The 19,698-nt window shown below is 37.8% G+C and overlaps 1 protein-coding gene across 3 annotated transcripts in view; it reads left to right on the top strand.

Annotated features, from left to right (window-relative positions):
- CADM2 (cell adhesion molecule 2) overlaps positions 1 to 19,698 on the top strand; it is a 573,495-nt gene that overhangs the window by 500,375 nt on the left and 53,422 nt on the right. For all 3 annotated transcript variants that reach the window (XM_054270505.1, XM_054270506.1, XM_054270504.1), the window contains one exon: positions 4,507 to 4,685. In XM_054270505.1, the coding sequence (XP_054126480.1) occupies positions 4,507 to 4,685 (179 nt within the window). The remainder of the gene's footprint in view (positions 1 to 4,506; positions 4,686 to 19,698) is intronic.

Raw genomic sequence — 19,698 nt, 5'->3', positions numbered from 1 at the left:
GAACTAAAAGGTATTGTTGGAGAGGGTCCTACTCAAAAATATGAATTTATTTTTATCTTGTTAGTGTTCCTCAAATTCTTCTTCTTCTATCTTTGTTTTTATCCACACTGGCTACAAAATTTTGACAGGATGCCTACATACCCAGTTGGATGAGAATATCCCCAGTGAAATTGTAAAAAGGTGGCTTTGGGGTTTTGTTCTTGTTTGGGTTGGTCAGGGTTTTTGGCGGTTTTTTTGAGTGTGATCTTATGGAAATGAAAAGGTTATTCTGTGCTATTATCATGGGTCAGTAAGTTGTCTAAGTGTTGTTTATTAAGGACTCAGTGAAGAACACTTTGTACATGACCTTTCTGTCCAGAAAAATTAAAAAAGGGCAGCAAAAACATATAGAGCCAAGAAGTTTCAAGTAAAAATAGATTGCGTTGCCTAAATTCACTTTGTTCAAAAAGGTAACATATAGATTATATGCATAGATATAAAACATATAAATTCATGTATAATTTTTAAATGGAGGGTAAGTTAACTGTTATAGTTATATATGAAGATATCACTAGAGAGGAGGATTATAAGAAAGCACTCAAACGTCACTATCCTTGGGTTAAGAGTAGGAAAAGGGACAGAAAATTGCCAATCTTGTCTTTAAATATTCCTGTGTAATTTCAAAGACCTCAGCTAAAAAAAAAAAATGCAGAGAAATATAATTGTTGAATTTCATTTTACATAAACACTTCTTGAAAAGGTAAGGCAGTGCCTAGGTATTCTTTTCTAATCAAGAGGGTGGTTTTTAAATTATTTTTTTCCAACATATTTCAACTTGGGCCTACCTTTCTCTCTGACTTGTTTTGAAAGTGAATGTTTTCTACTCTCAAGGCCAGAAAATAGTTTTGCTGTGTTTACCATTTCTTTGTTTGGTTACTTGTAAGAAAAGTACCACAATATAAAACATGGATCATTGTGGAACTTCATACCAGCATTTTTATACCTTGATTTCAATCCTATTTCATTCTGCTGGAAAAGAATACCAAATTTTGTTGATTCTGTGTCAGGTTTTGAGGCTAACATGAAGACAGTTAACAAACTCAGATTTCAATAGTAAAAACCTGTCCCTTTTTTTATGGCTTTCACTGAATGCACAAATGGAAGGTACTGTTTGTACAGACATCCCTATTTGTTCCAGTTCAAATAAGCATTGATAGTGTTCGGGCAAGTCATTAGTATTTTAAAAAAGCTTGCATTCTGCAATGTTAGGGATTTATGCAATAGAGAAAAATCTGCAATATTAGGAGTGTACATGTTTGTCAGGTTTTTTAGCATGTCAAACCTAAGTATGCCTTTCAAAATCTTGGGTAAGAGAAGAAACCCTGTCTGGTTCTTCAGATGTGGGCAGGTTTCAGTAGGATAAACTGTGGGGAATTCACACTTGCCTGTGCCTTGTGACAGAGAAGGAAAGCTGTTTCAGGGTTTCAGCTTTGGACAATGAAGGTACTAAGGCAATTATGAAAGAATACCCAATGTGCTCTAAAGTTAAGATTCCTTTCCCCCTTTTTTGTGTAGTTTTTTTCCCAGCTGATAATCTCAGAGGGTATCAAATTCTAACAGAAAAAAAAAGGGGAGAGACAAGCCTGCTAAGTTTCTAGGCTCTCATAAGTTACAACAAGGTTATAACAGGAAGGAGTGCTACTTACCATGTCCTGCAATATTCATTGCCACTTCTAGGAGATCAGTAAAGGACAGATAAAAGTAAATACCATTTTTCATGGCAGGTAGGGAACTCCCAGAATTAGTTGCTACAGGATGTATAGTTGGTGGACACCATAAGCAGATTCTACAAGATCCTAGAGACATTCATAGGCACAGGTCTAAATAATAAGTGGATGCAAAATAGAGCAAAATATGTGCCCTGCAGCACCCCTGACAGGATGATTGCTGTTGCTGGCAGAGTGCAGGAGGAATGGACAGCAGAAAATGGATGTACACCCATGCTTCCCTAAACAGCCATCCTGCTGCTGCTGACCACGGCAGCGTGATGGCCTGGGTGCATGGGCATGTCTCATGTTCTTAGCTCACTTCTGCCTAACCAGTGAATTGTGTAGACCAAGTGTCTCAAAGCTTCCCAGCAGTGCAGGCAGAATTTAATTCCTGGCTGTGACAGAATTGCTGCTTTAGGCAGTGCTGAGGTGGAGGGAGAGCGGTGCCCGGCCACCAGGATGTGTTGGCTCTGGGCCTGCTGCCCAGGAATTGCTCTGCTGCTGCCAAAACACAGCACAGTGTGGCTGAATATTCACTCTGGATTAGCAGCCTCCCCAACACCCAGAGAATGCAGATCTGCCTCTCTCTAACCCTGGCTTTTATGCCACACATAATTTTGCAACCACAGCTAAGTGCTCTGTATAAGACTAGAGTTGGTGTATTACAATGTGACAGAGCTCCCTGAATAATTTATATCTCTGCCTCCATTTCATACTTATTTGTTATCCTATAGGTTTTCCCCTAGGATATGCCATCTAGTTTCAATTTAAAACCTAAGTTCCATAAATTACAGCTGCACAGAAGTTGCTTTAACACACCATTTATGCAGGTAATGGTGCACATTGTAGCAGAAGTGTTTCAGAGTCCCCACTCCTGGGATTGCAGAGCCACAGTAAGCTGCTAAATGGGAAACAATGCAGAGTTGGCTGGAAAATTGAACAAATCCACCTTGAAATATCACAGCAAGTCACACCTTAATGCTGAGAACTCTGTAGGGCAATGTTTCTACATCAGCGTGGACATCTGGATTCCCTGCTTGCATTAAACAGAAAGAAAGTGTGTACATTGTGTACCACGTGTGTGTGGATACCAGTTCATAAAAATGAGCTTAGGAAGAGGATTAAGACATATTTATGGTAAGGCATAAATAAGGCCCATCACAGTATCAGCTCTTAATCCTTTCTTTCATTCTCTGAGCATGAAAGCAAGGAAAAAAATCAAAACTTTGGAGTATAGCCCGTCGAAGTTCAACAACACTTTAACAGGGTGTCATCCAAAATATTACTAAAATCTGTGTAAATTTATTATATTTCAGAATAAATATTGTTCTTTAAAGACTACTTTAAATTTTATAGAAGTGCATTTCAGAAAAATTCTCTCTGTTTACATGTGTTGCCTAGCTCAAAATCCTGTCATTACAGCCATTAGAACTATTTTTCTTTTTATGAGGCCACACTTGGGCTAAACATTTCTCCTTAAGTATTTAGGTTTAATTCTTTTTCTTAGCACTTATTATATATAATAGGCCTTAAACACCTGCTTCAAATTAGTGAAATTAAGTGTTTCTGGAGTGCTACTAGTGACTAACCTGGCAACTGCTAATTTTATAACTCTGTATTATATTTTGTTTTATTACTGAGTCACACAACTGGCATGTTTGTATAGAGATTGATATGTGGCTTATGCTGCACAAAGCTACAAGCAAGGTAGCCTTGAATCCCCAGGCTGTGAATATCCTGCTGAAGTGACTCGTGTAAAAGGGCCTGAGATGCTCTGTCTGCTCCTTACATAGACAAGATTCAGTAAACCAACCTTTCATTCCCAGTTACAGCCCTGTCTTCTTGGTGATTTCCCTCATGTAAATTTGGAAATATACCTTGTTACATGCAAGTAAAGGCTGTGTGCCGGTAATAAATACATCCTGCTGGCTGCTAGGCAGATCTCATGGGCTGTGGAGCTTCTTGGAGAGTCTCTAGGAAGGAGTCAGGTATGCCTTGCCTGAGGGAAGGTGTATGTGAACCTTCAGGACTGCCAGTTCCCTTCTTTGTGGTGCCCTTACCTTGCCTGGGGGGTTACCACCACCAGGGCATTGCCTTTGGCCTGTTTGATGTGAGTGCATCAGGCAAAAGAGGAAAGGTTTCACAAGAGGAGAAAATCCAGGATTTCAAGTTAAATCTTACATTGCTTGTGATGTGAAACAAGGGATTATTTAAGGGAAGGATGTAGAAAAGGTGGGAAAAGGGATGGGCTGTGACACAATGCAGCAAGAGAAACAAGTTTAGGTTGTGTATAACATGTGCTACTTTGAGACTGACACACCTGGTTCAGGAAAAATACTCAGTGCATTCAAGTTCACTTGTGAATATGAATGGCCTAAGCAATTTAAGAATCCATTTTCAAACCACTTACACCCACATCATCCTATTTGCACTAACCTTGCCAAGCACCTGTGGGCCCTGAAAACTCACAAGAACTATTTTTTTTATTTAGGAAAGATCTTGGCCTGTTGCAGTATCATTCTGCTTCCTTTTTTATTTATCTTCTTTCTTATTTCTCTGCCTGTTCTTTCACTTTCTTTAGCAGTTCACATCCAGGATGGTAAGGTTGTAACAGTGACAGTTCATTAGATCCAGTAATTCAAATATTCTTGGGGTGGTAGATGACTTTTTATAAGTTGCTGATGATGTTATTTCTGATGTACATGTTGCATATACGTGTTTCATGTCTCTAAATAAATGCCACACTTTGATCCAACAGGCCAGAACCAGTACTGTGGACAAAGGATGGTGGAGAGCTACCAGATCCAGAGAGAATGGTTGTCAATGGCAGAGTTCTAAGCATCAGCTTCCTAAACAAAACAGACAATGGCACATATCGATGTGAAGCAAAAAATCCCATTGGCCGGAACAGCACAGAATATGTCCTGATAGTACATGGTGAGTGTGCTCTCCTTGGTGCATTCCATGCATATTTAACATTTCAGCTGATACAATCAGGTTCTTATGGTCATTATGGAAAGAATAGCAGAAAATTTGGATGTATAATTGCACTTTTATTGATGCTATGATCTAGCTGTGGGGAGCTTGTTGTCTTTCTTTTATGACATGCCTCTCTTTTTACAGTTTAAACAAAATGTATTCACTTCTGCTGTGAACTTTTTGCTAAGTAAGCACCTGTGAAAGTGTTTTGCAGTGTGTGGGTACTGTTTCATAAATACTTGCCTCAGGCCCAGCTCAGATAAAGCTGGTTACAAAAGGTTATATGAAGAGAAATAACAGACAGATGTGTACTAGAGGTTTTCTGCTTAGCTTTTTATAGACCACCAAAGACAGCACATTGAATGCTTCACACAAGTTAGATCCTGCTACTGAGAAAATTCAGCTCATACAAGTTAGCTGATATCACCTGGCCCATCATTACAGTCACACCTCAAAACTTTGTCATGTCCTAAATGCATTATACTGCTTCCAATAAAGTGGAAGAATATCAAAGTTCACAATAAATTACAATTGATTTGGGGTTTTTTTTCCTTAATAAATAATGTGTCATGTGAAAAATCTTCCTTCCATGAAAGGATTCCATGATCATGAAATAGATTGATATAACTCAGCTGTAGGGGAAACTGTAATATAAAATTAGAATTTGCCTTTAATACAGCCTAGCAATTTGGATCTAGGAGCCTCAAAACATGGTGTTCTCCTATCAGAGGTAGTTCCTGGAAGGTTGCCCTTTCCATAATTTGAATTTTTATATTAGAGAATATAGAGGCAGAACCTTCACTTTAGTTCATGATTATACTTTTCCCCCTCTTTTTTTAATGCAATTTCTTATAACTATGACAAAATAAAATGAAAAAATCTAGTGTAAATTTTAGTCTTTAAATAGACAAGAGAATTATGTAGATTTTTTTTGCTCATTATGAACTCAGTTATAACAAGAATACATTTCCTTGGTGGTTGTAAGGTATCAGAAACATTTTTCACTACAGATTTACCTGCCTCTAGGTATTTGGCATAAAACATCTAGTAAGTGCTGCTTTCAGTAATGAGATATTTATTGGCACTGTTGATGAAACATCATTTATCAAAAGAAACACTTAGGTTACTTTTCATTTTTCTTAAAGTTCACCATTAGTTTATGTAGGATTAGTGACACAAATAAGGAGGAGATCTTTGCATGAGGAACACAAAGCCTGAACTGCTGTGTGAGTATTTCTGTATTAAAGACAAACAGAAAAACTAAACCCTCTTACCTCTATTTACATTGTCTGCTACAAGAAGAGGAAAAGAAAAATTGTCTTTTGCATCCCAGAGGCAGTGGTGTGGTGGTTGTTGGCTGCAGGCACAAAGTGCTCTGCCTTTGATGAGATAACGCCTTCTGCACTTAGCATGTGTTGAAACTTCTGTCATTTGTGTTTTCTGCCCAATTTATTTATGTCATTATTTCTGAAAATATGGCCTTTTATAATGGGGGATCTTTTTCCATCAGCAGTGACTCTGCAATAGAACTGTATCAAAGAATATTTCACCGTTCCCAGTCTTGCACAGTGGTGTGTCCTCTGGTGATCTGATTATCTTGCATCAACTTCCTGGCAGTGTGTAAAATCATTCATTATCAGGGAGGCATTTTGTTATGTTTGGCAGCACATTAGGCATGTTACCAGGTTTAGCTTGCTCATTGCTGACCTTTTCTGTTATGAGTACCTGAGTTTTCCTAATTGCATTTCTGCAATTCCAGCGCTGGAACTAGAGAAGGTAAATGTCAGGTGCTTCCCAGCTTTCTGAAACAATCAGAGTTCTGTGACAGAGCATGAGATGATGTTTAGTACTTAACAACTTACTGGGGTTCAGAGTTGTAAGGTTAATTTTAAGTAAAAAGGAGACTGACACAATTATTTTATCAAGTGTAGCACAATCCGTTGTATAGATAAATTTAAGCAGCCTTACCCCTTCTTTAGCTCATTACATTCATGAATGTCTCTAGTGAGCCATAATCCTCCTAAAATTATACAATATTTTTTCTCTCTCTCTCTGGGGGCTAGAAAACCTACTTTTTATCATTTTCTGAGATGCATCCCTCTATTTAATAGAAGATGTATTTTTTATCTTCCTAAATATATCTGGAAGCATCCTTTGATTTCTCATCCCTTCCCCTGTGCTTAACGTGTTGATGTAATTTTTTGTCCTACTCCTTTGTTAGAGCTCATTAATCATATGACTTCTTACCTTAAAATATCAGGTTTCTAAGACAAGGTACAAGCCAGATTTCCCACAGGAGCTTGTGTGAGGAAACAGGGGACATCAGTGGAAGGTATCCTCTGCAGAGGCAGGGAAGGCCAACATGATTCACAGCTTTCCTTTTTTTATATGTACTGGGATTTCCATGCCTTTTATTCCTTTTTTTTTCCACTTCAACAGATTTTTATCTCTTTCTGTGTGTTAATGGTGTAAGAGCTTCATCTGGTTTCTCTCTTTTTTTTTTTGTCTCCCCCTAAGAAATCCTCCTTTCAGTGACACTCAATCTACTAATTCTCTTGATTCTTTAAGTTATCTTCCTAACTCAGAGAGGGTTTAGGCAGCTTTAGAGTAGAGAGAACATTGACCAAAAATGGAAAAAATAATTTACCTTAATTAGATATTAGGTGTAAGCAAAGTATTTATACATATTAATTATACATACCAAGCAAAGAGTGTCTCATGCCTTCAACTGGACTGATCTAAACACAGAATTATGTAGAAGAGTAGTATTTTTTCCACTGTGAGTGGTGATGATGAGGTAATACTGTTTTGATCTTAACTGATGGCAGAGAAAATAAATATTGCTGTAAGCAGATGAATGGAATCTGTCCAATAAAATTAGTATCTGACAACATAAAATTATTTTTAGATTTTTTTTGTGTAATTAAAGAAGCCAGACTTCAGAGAAATTGAATCTATTTGAATAAGGTTAAAGGCTTGGGCTATTAAATATGCTCATGCTGCTTTGCCGAATCAATGTGACTGCTAATTTCCTTTTTCTTAACATTTATTGTTAATAATAAATGTCAAAAAGTACTCTGTGAAGCAGGAAGGTGGGTACAAAGTCAGAGTTTATAGGCAGAAGCACAAAGGCAAGACATGTCATTTGCTCAAGCATTTGTTTCATGCAGTAACAAAGGCAGAGGCTTTAATGCCTGTAGCTGTTGTCATTTCTGTATTCTAATTGGCAAGCTTAGTGCTTTAGAAGTGCACATTCTGGCTGGATATATTACACCCTTTCTTTGGTAATGGGCCCCAAGCAATTTTCACTCTCTTCCAATTTATTAAGAATTTTTGTTTACCTTTGTCCAAATACTAGTCATTAATCACCAGCAAACAGAGCAAACTGTCAAACTCGTGTTGCTCAACTCAAAAACATAGACTCTGCTTGCAGAGCTCCAGTAATAACTGCAGTGATTTAGCTGGAGTGGAGGGAGGAGGTGCTCCATCATAATCAACCTGAGGACACAGCTGCTGTGTTTGGAGGAGTAGTTCAGCACCTCTGGGTGCCTCTGCCAAAGACTCAGTTCAGCACTGCCTTGGAGGGAGTGACAGAAGTCCACATCACTGAAACCTCCTTAGTGCAAACAGCAGCACTTGATCATTTACAGCCTGTTTGAAACAGAGCACCTTGGTGAAATATCCTGATATACCAATCTACAGCCAGGTATTAAATTAATTGAAATATTCAGAGCTATAATGTGTTGTGCAGCAATTATATGGAAGAGCAGCATGGAAATGAATGTGGATCAGCAGCTGTAGATGGTCAAGGCAGTTCTTATTGCCCAAATTTTAACTAGGAAATCATTTGAGCCAGCAGCTTAGGATCTCTGAGGAATAAAAAGTGACATGATATATTCCTTTGTCTTCAGCCTCTCAATTTTGTATTTTTTTCTTGGGCAAGCAATATTTTGCAAATAAAAGCAGCTGAAAGACCCAGTTGCAACCTCATTAGATCTCCTACAATGTGTAAGACCAGAAGTCCCACTGCACCTTTCCTAACTACAGCATTATATTCCACCTGCTTGTCCAGTCCCATTTCAAAACATTTGTCATCTTAGCTTCCACAGTAACCTGTGGCAACAAGATTCTGAATTTAGTTATGTGCTTTGAGGGAAAAGTATCCTCTTTTGTTTGCTTAAGCCTGGTGCTTGATCTATTCGCTTTCCAACCCTACAAGTTATTTGGCCTCTTTTGCTGTTTGTGCTGGAAGTTTGGATTTAAAATTATATTTGCTACTTCCCTTTAATAGATTCTCAAGTATTTCCACATTGATCTCTACTTCTCATTAATTGTGATCGTAAACTGCATTTCCCGCAATTCTCTCCCATGAACCCATTCTCCTTCTTTCATGGTCTTTTATTTTTTCTCCCCTTTTTTCTTCATTTTTTGGTCTAGTTCTAAATCTCTGTGACTGACTCTTCTCCATATCTGGAACATGACTATGTCAAATCTGCACCAGACACCTTAGTTTATTAAACCCTACCTCTAAATATATTTATAGATGTTCACCTTTCATGCCCAAAAACACTTCCAGCACCATGCACTTGTACATCTGTATAAGATTTTATTTTTAAAATTGGTGGAAACTCTGTGGAATCCAAAACTCATGAAATTAAACAAACTCTTCTACCTCTATCTGTTATAGATTATTTTGTCTTTTTCAGTTCATTTTCCAGCAATCAGGTTTTTTATCCCATTTCATTTCTGTTTTGATGTCCTCACAGGGGGCCTTCTATTTCCTTTATTTCTTGAACTCACTTGTGCATGTCTCTCTGTAAAGGTAGAAACTGAATAGAGGAGAAAATTGAAAAACCCTGAGGAGGTGAGGATATATTCTGCTTTCTTTCAAAATTAAGCTTAATGAATAGGCAATAGATCTTTCATTTTGCAAATATTTTCACTACAGACCTCTGGTAAGTCTTGCACAGTGTTTTTGGACACTTTAATAACCTTTATAAACATGTAACAAAAGCCACATAAAAATTTTGGGAAGGAAGGAAGGCAGCATCCTTGTGGAGCAGTACACTCATCAGTAATCTTGATTGCTCTGTGTTTTGGTGTTAAGGTCCTACAAGCTGAGGTGACTGGACTTTTTAAAAAGTTTCCTCCTTTAAAGTTTTCTGAGTTGCAGTCTCTCATTTACACGCACACACCTCAGGCTTTCTTTGCCTATAGGAATGTTTTGCCTTTATGTGAACAAAGCTTGAGCTTTGCAAAAGGAGAATTGAGCAGAGCCATGGTGTGATGCAAAAATAATAACATTTATAGCTGCATTTATGGGGGGATTTGGTGAAAAACCCCAACATTGCCCTTACAGCAATCTCAAGAATGTGAGACTCAGAAAACTTCTTTGGACTTAATTAGAAATTCACTGTATGTGACTATGTGTGCCTTTTAGTTTGGAGATTCTTCTTTTTTGGTGTCTTTGTTTGAATTAAAACAAAGTCTCAGTACTGAGTCCTTAAAACAGAAGTGAAAAGTTTCTACTATTCCCGTTTTACATGAAGTAAAAATAAATTTAAAAGTACAGAAGATAACTTGTAGAAAAAAGGAGCCTGGACTTTCAGTTGGAAAGTAAATAAATAAAAGCATGCTCCTGAGTGCTTGCTCAGTCTCAAAAGCCCTCCTTTCCCCAAGCCATCTTCTTCAAAGCATAGCCCATCAAATTGTGTTGAAATACTCTGATTTTACATCAATGTTGTAAAATGACATTAAGGCATTAAATCATTACCACAACATTAAAGCTGACTTTTCCAGCTGACTTTGAGTTGGGCTGGAAGAGGTGATCCAGATTTTAAAGCACAATGCAGATGAATTTCCTGCAGTCAGATGAATTAAGAAATTGTGCACTTGAGCTTTTGTGATTGGGCTGAAGAAGAATAGTGTATAGTTGACATTTTCAGGTATGAGAAGTCTGTCGAGAAACTTGTGGTGGAGTTGTTGGCTTAATTTTATGGATGAATTGTCCAGCTATTATCCCTGAACACTCTCAAGGCAGCTACTTTGAAATTGCTTTTTGTTGATAAATACTTGAATAGTGGGGTGTATGGTTGAGCTGTATGAACTGATCTTTCTTCATTTATGGTGACTTTAGAAAAATAAGATACAAATTTCTTTTCCAGATAAGCTTAAAAGTATTTTGGAAAGGTCAAGAAAATAACATTCCAAACCACACTAATACTTTTGAGGAATATGGTTGGCACTTCTACATTTTTATATTAAAATACTGTTTCTCATTAAATAAAACTTCTAAAATGAAGTGATTTTTTATACAATATATAAAAGATTTTTTTAAAATTTTGTTGGATTAATCACTGAAATTGAATGTAGAGTACTTCAGCAGCAGGAAATCTCTCCCCAAGCCCTTTCACAATGGAACAATAACAATATATATAATATATTAATCTAACCTTTAACAATATATTCTAATATGTAAAGCTCCTTCCTATTTGAATACTCATTGTATGTGTTCTAAAACCTGTGGTTTTGGATAATGCCTTTAATAAGACAAAACTCTTGAAAATATTTGATTTTCTATGTGCTCATGAAATGTGATGTGATAGTTCTAATGGGATTTCTGAAAATGAAAAGATTGTGTGGATATACCAATTATGTCACTCTTGCTTTTATGACTGTTTTGGCTGACCTTCAGTACTGTTAAATTTATTATCACTGATTTGATGTAGTGGCAAAGATTGCTCTTTAATTTTTCACCCTTTGTTATTGCTTATACCCACAACTTTCCTGAACTTTACTTTAATTCTTTAATTCACCCTTGTGTTTTTTTTTTTTTTGAGGTGCCAGCTTGTAAAATCACTATGTCTATGAGCATCATTTGCAATATTCATGAAGAAAATACTAACTTGATGATATCACTTGAGACTGATGATAAAATTATGATCTAACAGTTGCTAATTATCTTCTGTTTCCATCTAGATCATTTATTATTCAGGAAACTCAAGCCATAAAGACAATATTGAAGTGACTTAGTGATTTTTCTAAATTGAAGCTTTTCCTGCACCACAAGGTGGTGGAATGCAGATGAGGGTGTCCTGTCTCTGTCTTTCTCACATGGTGGTTCCATAACTTACCTTGCTTTTGAGGAACTCAGTGTTTGACTCCATTCAGGAAAGAAAATAGAACATGATCTAAGTGATACTGCTTAAAATGACCACTGGTCATACCAGGTGATACATCAGAACTGTGCTTTGCTCTAACTGAGATTGTGAGTTCTCTTGGAGATGGATGTAAATGCCTTGGAGGCTGAGAGGGGTAGGGAAAAGCTTCTGCAAATATGAATTTCTCTCAGTGAGTTTTGAGAACTTTTGTATCTGAGCCTTCATGATCATATTTCAAGATGAGCATGGAGGCTCAGATAGAAGTAGGTAATTAGCTTATCTCAAACCATTAATACCTCTAACAACCATAAGTTTCTATTAATAATTGTTAGTACTTAATAATTTTTTTTGTTATTTAATTTTTAATAATTTTTTGGTGAATTTTTCTAGAGTTCATCTTATCCTTCATTTCTACCTTATATAAAGGAAAAATATTCAATAAAATGTTTATTAGATTAATTAACATTTTTCTTAAAGCAAGCAAGGTATTTCTCCACTTGATTTCAATATTTATTTCATTATTGAAACCGACAAGAATTTGAAATATCCCTAAGCCCTCAAACTCAAAAATCTTCCTCACATCACTCTTCACAGCATAGGTTCAATCTAAATATATGCTGGGACCTAAGGTGTCTTTAGCCCCTCCTTTATGCTGCAATCACAGACTATTTTTTCTAGCTCTTACTGCTTGAATTCTTGATGCAATATGATAAAATTCTCTTAGCTTTGTAATTAAACTCACTTTTTTTTATTGCTGAATCCTATCATAGACTTTCTGCATTGGATCTCTCTGACTATCTATGCCTTAACATGAATCACTTTGCTTTGTCTCAGAGATTCCAGAGTGTTTTGGCAGCTTTCATAAAAGCTTGTGGCATCAATCTTTCTCTATGATTCCCACACAAGGGGGAGCAGACAACAAAAATAAGCAGGAGGACAGTAAGGGTCTATCTCAAAACCATCCTCATGTTCAAGGAGAAAAAAAAAAACAAATCAAAAATGCATTAAAACCATTACTACCAAAGCTGATGAAACTTGGAATCTGCCATATGAGGATGTCCCAAAATGCTGTGACTTCTTTCACCAGGCTGTGGTTCCCTCACAAGCACTGAGAAAGTTCTAACCCCTTGTGAAGGAACTTTGCTGGCAGGTGCTTGGGAAAAGGTCTCCAGATGTGTGGTGTAAGCTGATGTGTCATTGGTGACAGACACCCCAAGAGTTTTCAGTCAGGACCCTTTGCTTTCCCTCCACTGGTATCCACACTGCTTGTTTACTCCCTTGAAGAAAAAAAATGTTTTCCTTGGTAACCTCATGCCTGAGGCAGATTCATCTTCCAGCTGAAACTGCCCTTATTAATCCTCATGGCAAGTGTAGAAACAAACAAATCAAAGGAGAGGAGGAAGGACAGAGGAAAGTTTGGCAGGGAAAAGCTCAAGGAGTGGGCAAAGTGTTTATTCTTCAGATATTACTGTGAATCATTGCACCAGTGGATTTGATTTCCCTCCAGTGGTTTTGTAGTTTGCATTTTCTGCAGGTTTCCCAACCCTTGATTGGTGGGAAGTAGGGAGGATTGAGGGATGCTGACATGTTGAAAGGCCTGATGGAGGAGATCTCTGCGTGGCTTTCATCATTTTGGAGCAGGAATTGAAATCTCTTATCATTTTGTTTAAAATAAGTTAGCAGATATGATCAAGTATTCTTTATTTTAAAAACCCTGTTATTTCCACTGGTGAACTATCCTGCTTGATGGCATAATTGTTAAGGTACTAAATGTCTGCCACCCTGAAGGGAAGCTGGGTAGTTTTAACAAAATTAAGTCTTGACAATATTTCATGGATCCCAGCTTTCATAGTTATGTGTTGCATAAAACCAAAGAATCATGCTAGGAATTCAACTACATGTATAGAACTCTTTTGAGGACAAAAAAACCCCAGACCCCCAAAAAACAGAGCAAAAAGATTGACAGCTGGAAAGACAGAGCCTTATTTTCTCAGGTAGTGTACTTTGGTGATAGGAATGTGAGAATTAAGTGTATTAGTCAAAGATAGTGCAATGAAGTGCAAAAATCTATGTTTTAGATTGCACAGCACCAGTCACTTTCCCAAGGTGATTTTCAATAACATACAGCAATCCCACTGTGATAAAGTGTTTCAGATTAGTGTTGGACCCTTTGATTTTATTTTGAAATAAACTTATTTAAAATAAATTACAGTCCCTGTTATCTCTCTTTACTGACCTTAGAATTATTGCCATAAGTTTGGAGTTGTTAAAGCAACTTCAGTGATCTGCCCTGAATTTCTGAGAGATATGAAAGTAGAACTGTAATAAAATAGAGATCAGCAATCTGTTTACCTCCATTTAGTTTCAACATGTCCCCATAAGAAGGAAATTTTGGAAAATTCTCATTACTTTCTTTCTTCTCAGTGCAATTCTGGCTGAGCTTTTTGAAGTTGTTTTTTTTTTGTGTGTGTGTGCAAAAAGAGTCAAGTGTCATTCTGAGAAAGCTGTCATCTTTGTTCAAGGCTTCTGGGTGTCTGAATTTGTATTGTGCATTAGCTTTTCCTTATAGATTTTCAAGGGCCAGCTGCCAGTACTTTATTTCATTTAATTTTGAATACTACTATTTTATGGCTTGGGAAAACAAGGAAATATGGCTTGTCTGCTTACTTAAAAAGAATAAAAATGAACATCACAGCCTTAATGTGATTTTTAAGCAGTGGCAATGGGCCTAGAACACCATATTAATAGTGATAGAATGGTGTGCTTCTGGAGAAAATTGTGCTGGCTTTATTCATACAAGATGTTTGGTGGCTTTTGTGGTAACATTTTGTCCTGAATGCAGTGAAATTTGCACTGCAGCTATAAGGACAACTGCTTTTTTAAATGCAATTTGTTTTCTTTTGAGATTTTGATTTTTTTGGGTTTTTTTTAGCAGAGTATTAAAATGAGCCTCAGGAGATCTGTTCTGAACTCCCCTGTCAGGCTCAGAAGTCTGTAAAATATAAGACATTCCACTTAATTCTCCTGTGTTCATTTCCCCACCTGTGAAATGGGAATAATGCTGTCTTTTTTTTTCCTAAACTTTGGTCTGTACTGCCCAAAAAATGATCTTGCAGGTCTTCAAGGCAGAGGTCTATTCTTTACTGTTTCTATATTTGTTAATGTAGAACTGTGAATAAAATCAAGACATATATATATATGTGTGTGTGTGTGTGTATGAGTGTGTGTGTGTGTATATATATGTATATGTATATATGCCTTTTTATAAGTAAGATATCTTTATTTGAGGCAGTGGTCTCAAACAATGCTCTAAAACTTTTCCTTTTTATTTATTTAAACTGTTGAATTACCAAATTCAGGCAAGTTGCATAAGCTTCAGTGCACTATTTGTAGCTACTTTAATGAGAATAGTGATCTTTTATACAATACAGATTGATTCCTTTTAAACAATAGGCTTTGTTATTATTACCACTATTGAACTGGAAAGGACTTTTTTTAACTGCTGACAAAACTTGTGCTAAGTTTGGGGGAAAAAAATTAGGTTTTACAGTGCTCCAGGAGTAAATTTGTATGTATTATATTAATATAACTCCATAACATCGAAGCTCAATGTTTATGTTAAATAGTTGGTTTGATTTGTCCTTAGAGGTAAATCTTGCACTAATAACCATTAATAAAGTAAAGCTTAGAGGGCTTGAAAACAGATTCTTCAGTATTAAATAATTTTTCTACTTCAGAATTTCAATTTTTCTTGCAGTAAAATAATTTTCAGGATCTAATTATTGAAATAATTAGGTATTATTTTGTTAAATTTATCATTTTTAAGAAGACTGCGTGTGTCACCTGGTTTTAGCATAACTAGAAATTAAGAAATGAGGCATTACAGCTTATTAGCTTCCTACAGTCCAAATGCTGCAGATAACACAGTTTTCCCCACCAAAACTGAGCAGCAATAGGTAAATATATTGTGAGACAGTACATTATGCCACATTTTATTCTTCTGCTTCACTGGGAGCAGGGACAGGGAGCTTTTTAAATGGCTGGGCTGGTGACAAACAATGAGTGTGACGGGCGGTGAAATGGGAGCGTGTTCCAGCATCTCCAGGCCTTCATTGCAAACTCCTCTCTCTGTTCCTAGGGAGCTGCAGCCAGAGTGCTTTTGCTGATAGCAAATTCAGTGGAGTGCTGTGGGGAGCAAAACCATCCCTAAAGTAAGCACTGAGGGCTTCAAAGGCCAGAGCCGACATTTTGAGAGCTATGAGCCACCAGTGCAACTCTCAGATGTTCATGTTAGATGCTTTCCTGTGAGATGCTCTGTTCAGGTTTCCTGGGGTCCCTCTGTGCAGCTCCACCAGCTGCGAGTGCAGCAGACTGCTCCAGTCTCCAGGTGACAAAGCCAAATTTGTGGCAACATCTGGTGCTGTGCAGAAAGGTCATGTTTTAATATCCATTAAAAAAAAAAAAAACCCACCTTTCCTTTCAGTGTTTATTGTTACTCTTAGAATTTTCAGCAAGCACCCACAAGCATTTAAAGCACATAGTCCCAGTGTCTACTAAATCCTAGATTCTGTTTATGCAAAGGAAGGGTAGGCTCTGCCTCTACTCAGCATATTCTGCTTGTTAGGGCGATGCCTTGTGAAGGCTGACCTAAAATAGAGTAGGCAGAGTTAAAGAGTAAAGTAGGTATTTATTAAAAGGCCTCAATGGATACACCTTGGGCAGTACAAGAGCCTGGCCAGGGCTACACCCCAGGTGAACCCAAAATAGTCACAAAATGCACAACCAGTCACAAGGTCTCTCACTTTAATAAGTTTTCATCCATTTGCATATTGGAGTTAATTGTCTAATTACAGCTTTGGGTTATGAAATCCCATCCTTCTTGTTTTTCTCTCTTCAGTCCGCTGTTGTTTATGCTCTTGGGCCTGAAGTTTGGATCATTTGTCCTTGGTCCCCAGTTAGAGAAGGAATTGTTTTGTCTCCCTGCTCTGCGAAGAGAGCTCACCATCCCCTCATATGAAGTGTAGAACTACACACTAAAGCAGTACAGAATCTGAAAAATAAAAAAGCTAAAACCTGAGGCATCAAGGGTGCCCACAGAAGGTGGCAGAGCTGGGTTTTACCTAAATATCCTAAATACCTCTCCTGTCTTCCTGGCCCAGGGCCCCACAGCTCTGCTGAGAGCTGACCTGGGTCTGGGCAGATGCACCTTGAGGGAGGAGAGAAGTCAATGCTGGTCACTGTTCTCAGCCCTGCAAGCTTGCCCTCCCTTGCCACGCCTTCCTACCACACTGAGGTACTTCCATCCCCCTGCTTCTTCCTTCCCACCTGCCCGAGATCCACAGCTGGTTTTTTTCTGGCAGCTCTCACATCTGTCCTGAGCCGGACCTGGCTTTACTTGTGGAAAATCAGCCTTTCACACACCTGTGGTCTTTGTGAGTCCTGCTGTTGCTCTGGTGCACAAAATAAATGAGATATTCGCTACAGGAGTTCTTTCTAGACAATTTAGGGCAGCTAACTTCTTCATATTTCAGTGTCAAATGAGATGGCATAATCAGAAATAACTTGCTACTACACCTTGTTCTTTCATATTCATCACATTTTTTGTTTTTTCATAAGCAATTCTGGTCAGAGCGTGTGTTGTAAAAGGTGCCACAGTGTGATATCAGGCCCTCATTTTAAGTGATTTGGGATGACACCATACTGCCAGTACTAAATACTAATATTAAAATGTGCTTTGTTTGTCTGAGTTATATTCTTAGCTTTCTAAGGACAGAATTTGGGCCAGGGATGTGCAGATTCCAAGTTTTTGCTTGGCTCTTTGAGAATAGAAGGACACAGCCTTTTTTTTTGCTGCGTTTTTTAATACTTCATTCTCCTTCATTTGCTACTGAAACCTATTGCTTTTGAAATAGGGGAAAAAATCTTAAAAACAAACCACAAATGAACCAGCAAGCTACAAAACTTTCTATAAGAGGAGAAAATTATTGTTCTTTCCAGTTAGTCCAACTTTATATCTTGCAATATGAACTCATCCACTCGAAGATTTTATTGGTATAACTAAAGATATAGATCTACATGGAGCTTTTGTTAAAAGGGTTTGGATATTTTTAATGACATCTGATTTGCGAGCAAAAATGTCAAGCACATAATTGCCATTTCAGAGTTTCATAAATCTGAATCAATTAGTAAAAAGAACCCCTTGACCTCGTGTCCATGAGCATTCATGATCATTCAGTCTAAGTGCTAAGGAGCTATTGGCACATGATGTTCAAGCTGAGTGATCCTTTTGTTCAATCCCATTTTCTTGAAGCAAGGTAAATGCAGCTCCCTTTGAATTTAAAACCTTGCTAAATTATTTAGTGCTACATATCACAGACTGATTAAATTTTTCACAGAGTAGTGAGATTGTTTCCCAGGTAGGTCATCACTCAGTTCAGTTTACCACTTAAAATTTCTTTCATTCTCAGTCAAAATACAGCAAGGACCATCCATCATTATCACTCTGTCCTTTAATTTTTCTGTCAGCTTTTGTCAGGCTTGAAACAAAAACCTTTACATTTTTATCAGCTGCAGCTATTGTTGTCTGATTTGTGCTCAGTCATGTCAAAATATCGGTTGTGTTTTTACCAAAAAAGTCAAATATTTTCAATAGGTCAGATCTGTCTTTCACATAAGCCCGCTAAACCAAACAGAACCATTTCTCATTTCTTTGGAAATGGAGAGTAAAAATGCTCAGGGCCAAATTGGCAGGGAGAGTAAATTATCCAGACTCTCTGCACTTAAATGGATGGATGTCTTCTGCCTTAGCAAGGAGAACACGGCATCAATTCAAACAAGAAGGAGAAGCAAAGAGGAAGTTTTGAGCAGGTGGGGCTCGACACTCCTTTGAGCTGATCTGGTCCAGCACTGCCCTGCCGCTCCTAAGCAGTTTGCATCTGTGCCTCTGCTGAAGAGCAGCTCCCACACCAAGCCCAGTTTCCTGTTCCTCCTTGTTCCACCATCCTTTTTCCAAGCCTTCAGGGTGCCTGCTGGCTGCTCTCCCCTGGCTCCTGCCTGTGGCGTGTCAGCAGCAGCAGTGCCACAAGGAACACCTTTCCAGAGCTGTGCTCAGTCTGCTCTCTGCAGCAGCTCTGACATTATGCCAGCTCCTCACTGAAATGAGGGCTCTTGGGTGAGCATTTGCAGCTGAGCTCAAACCTCCCTGTGCCACCAGAGAGAGGTCAGGAGCCCATCTCTCCTACTCAATGTCCAGTTCGAGCCTCACCTATATAACCTGTGGAACAGAAGTGACAAAGAGTCCATGCGAGTCCCTTGGCATGAAGGTCAACCCCTTTTCTATTTCCAACAGCTTTTATAGAAACAATTAGTTCTCCATGAGTTGTTTACATTTCAGAGCTGGCAAGATGATGAAGTTAATACCAACTTAATTACATTACTGGATTTTTGACTGAATATCTGTCTGTCAACAAACGTCCAGTTTAGAAGTGAGGTTTCAAAATTAATGGAGACAATTATTGCTTGACTTCTAGATCTCCTGAGCATGGCTTTTCTATCTTCTTTGGCTCCCCATCTGCAAAATATAGCTATTTTCTGCTTCAGAGGAGGCTAAGGATTAATACCTTAGTATTACTGAAATAGCAATCTGGCACAGTGATTTGGGTATGGCTACTTGAATTAAAAAGTTCCGCTCTGCGAGGTCTCTTGGTCATAATGATCCTTAGTATTTAGTGGCATGAGAGGCATAAAGAAAAATTCATTTTCAGCTGAACATTGTGTACAACTAGATTCAGAAATTGCAAGACAAGAAGTGG

Source organism: Melozone crissalis, unplaced genomic scaffold (assembly GCF_028551555.1).
Source record: "Melozone crissalis strain CALT ecotype California unplaced genomic scaffold, PUWL_Pcris_2 ptg000009l_1, whole genome shotgun sequence".
Lineage (NCBI taxonomy): Eukaryota > Metazoa > Chordata > Aves > Passeriformes > Passerellidae > Melozone > Melozone crissalis.
The sequence above is the reverse complement of the archived record's forward strand: the minus strand, read 5'-3'. Positions and strand labels throughout refer to the sequence as shown.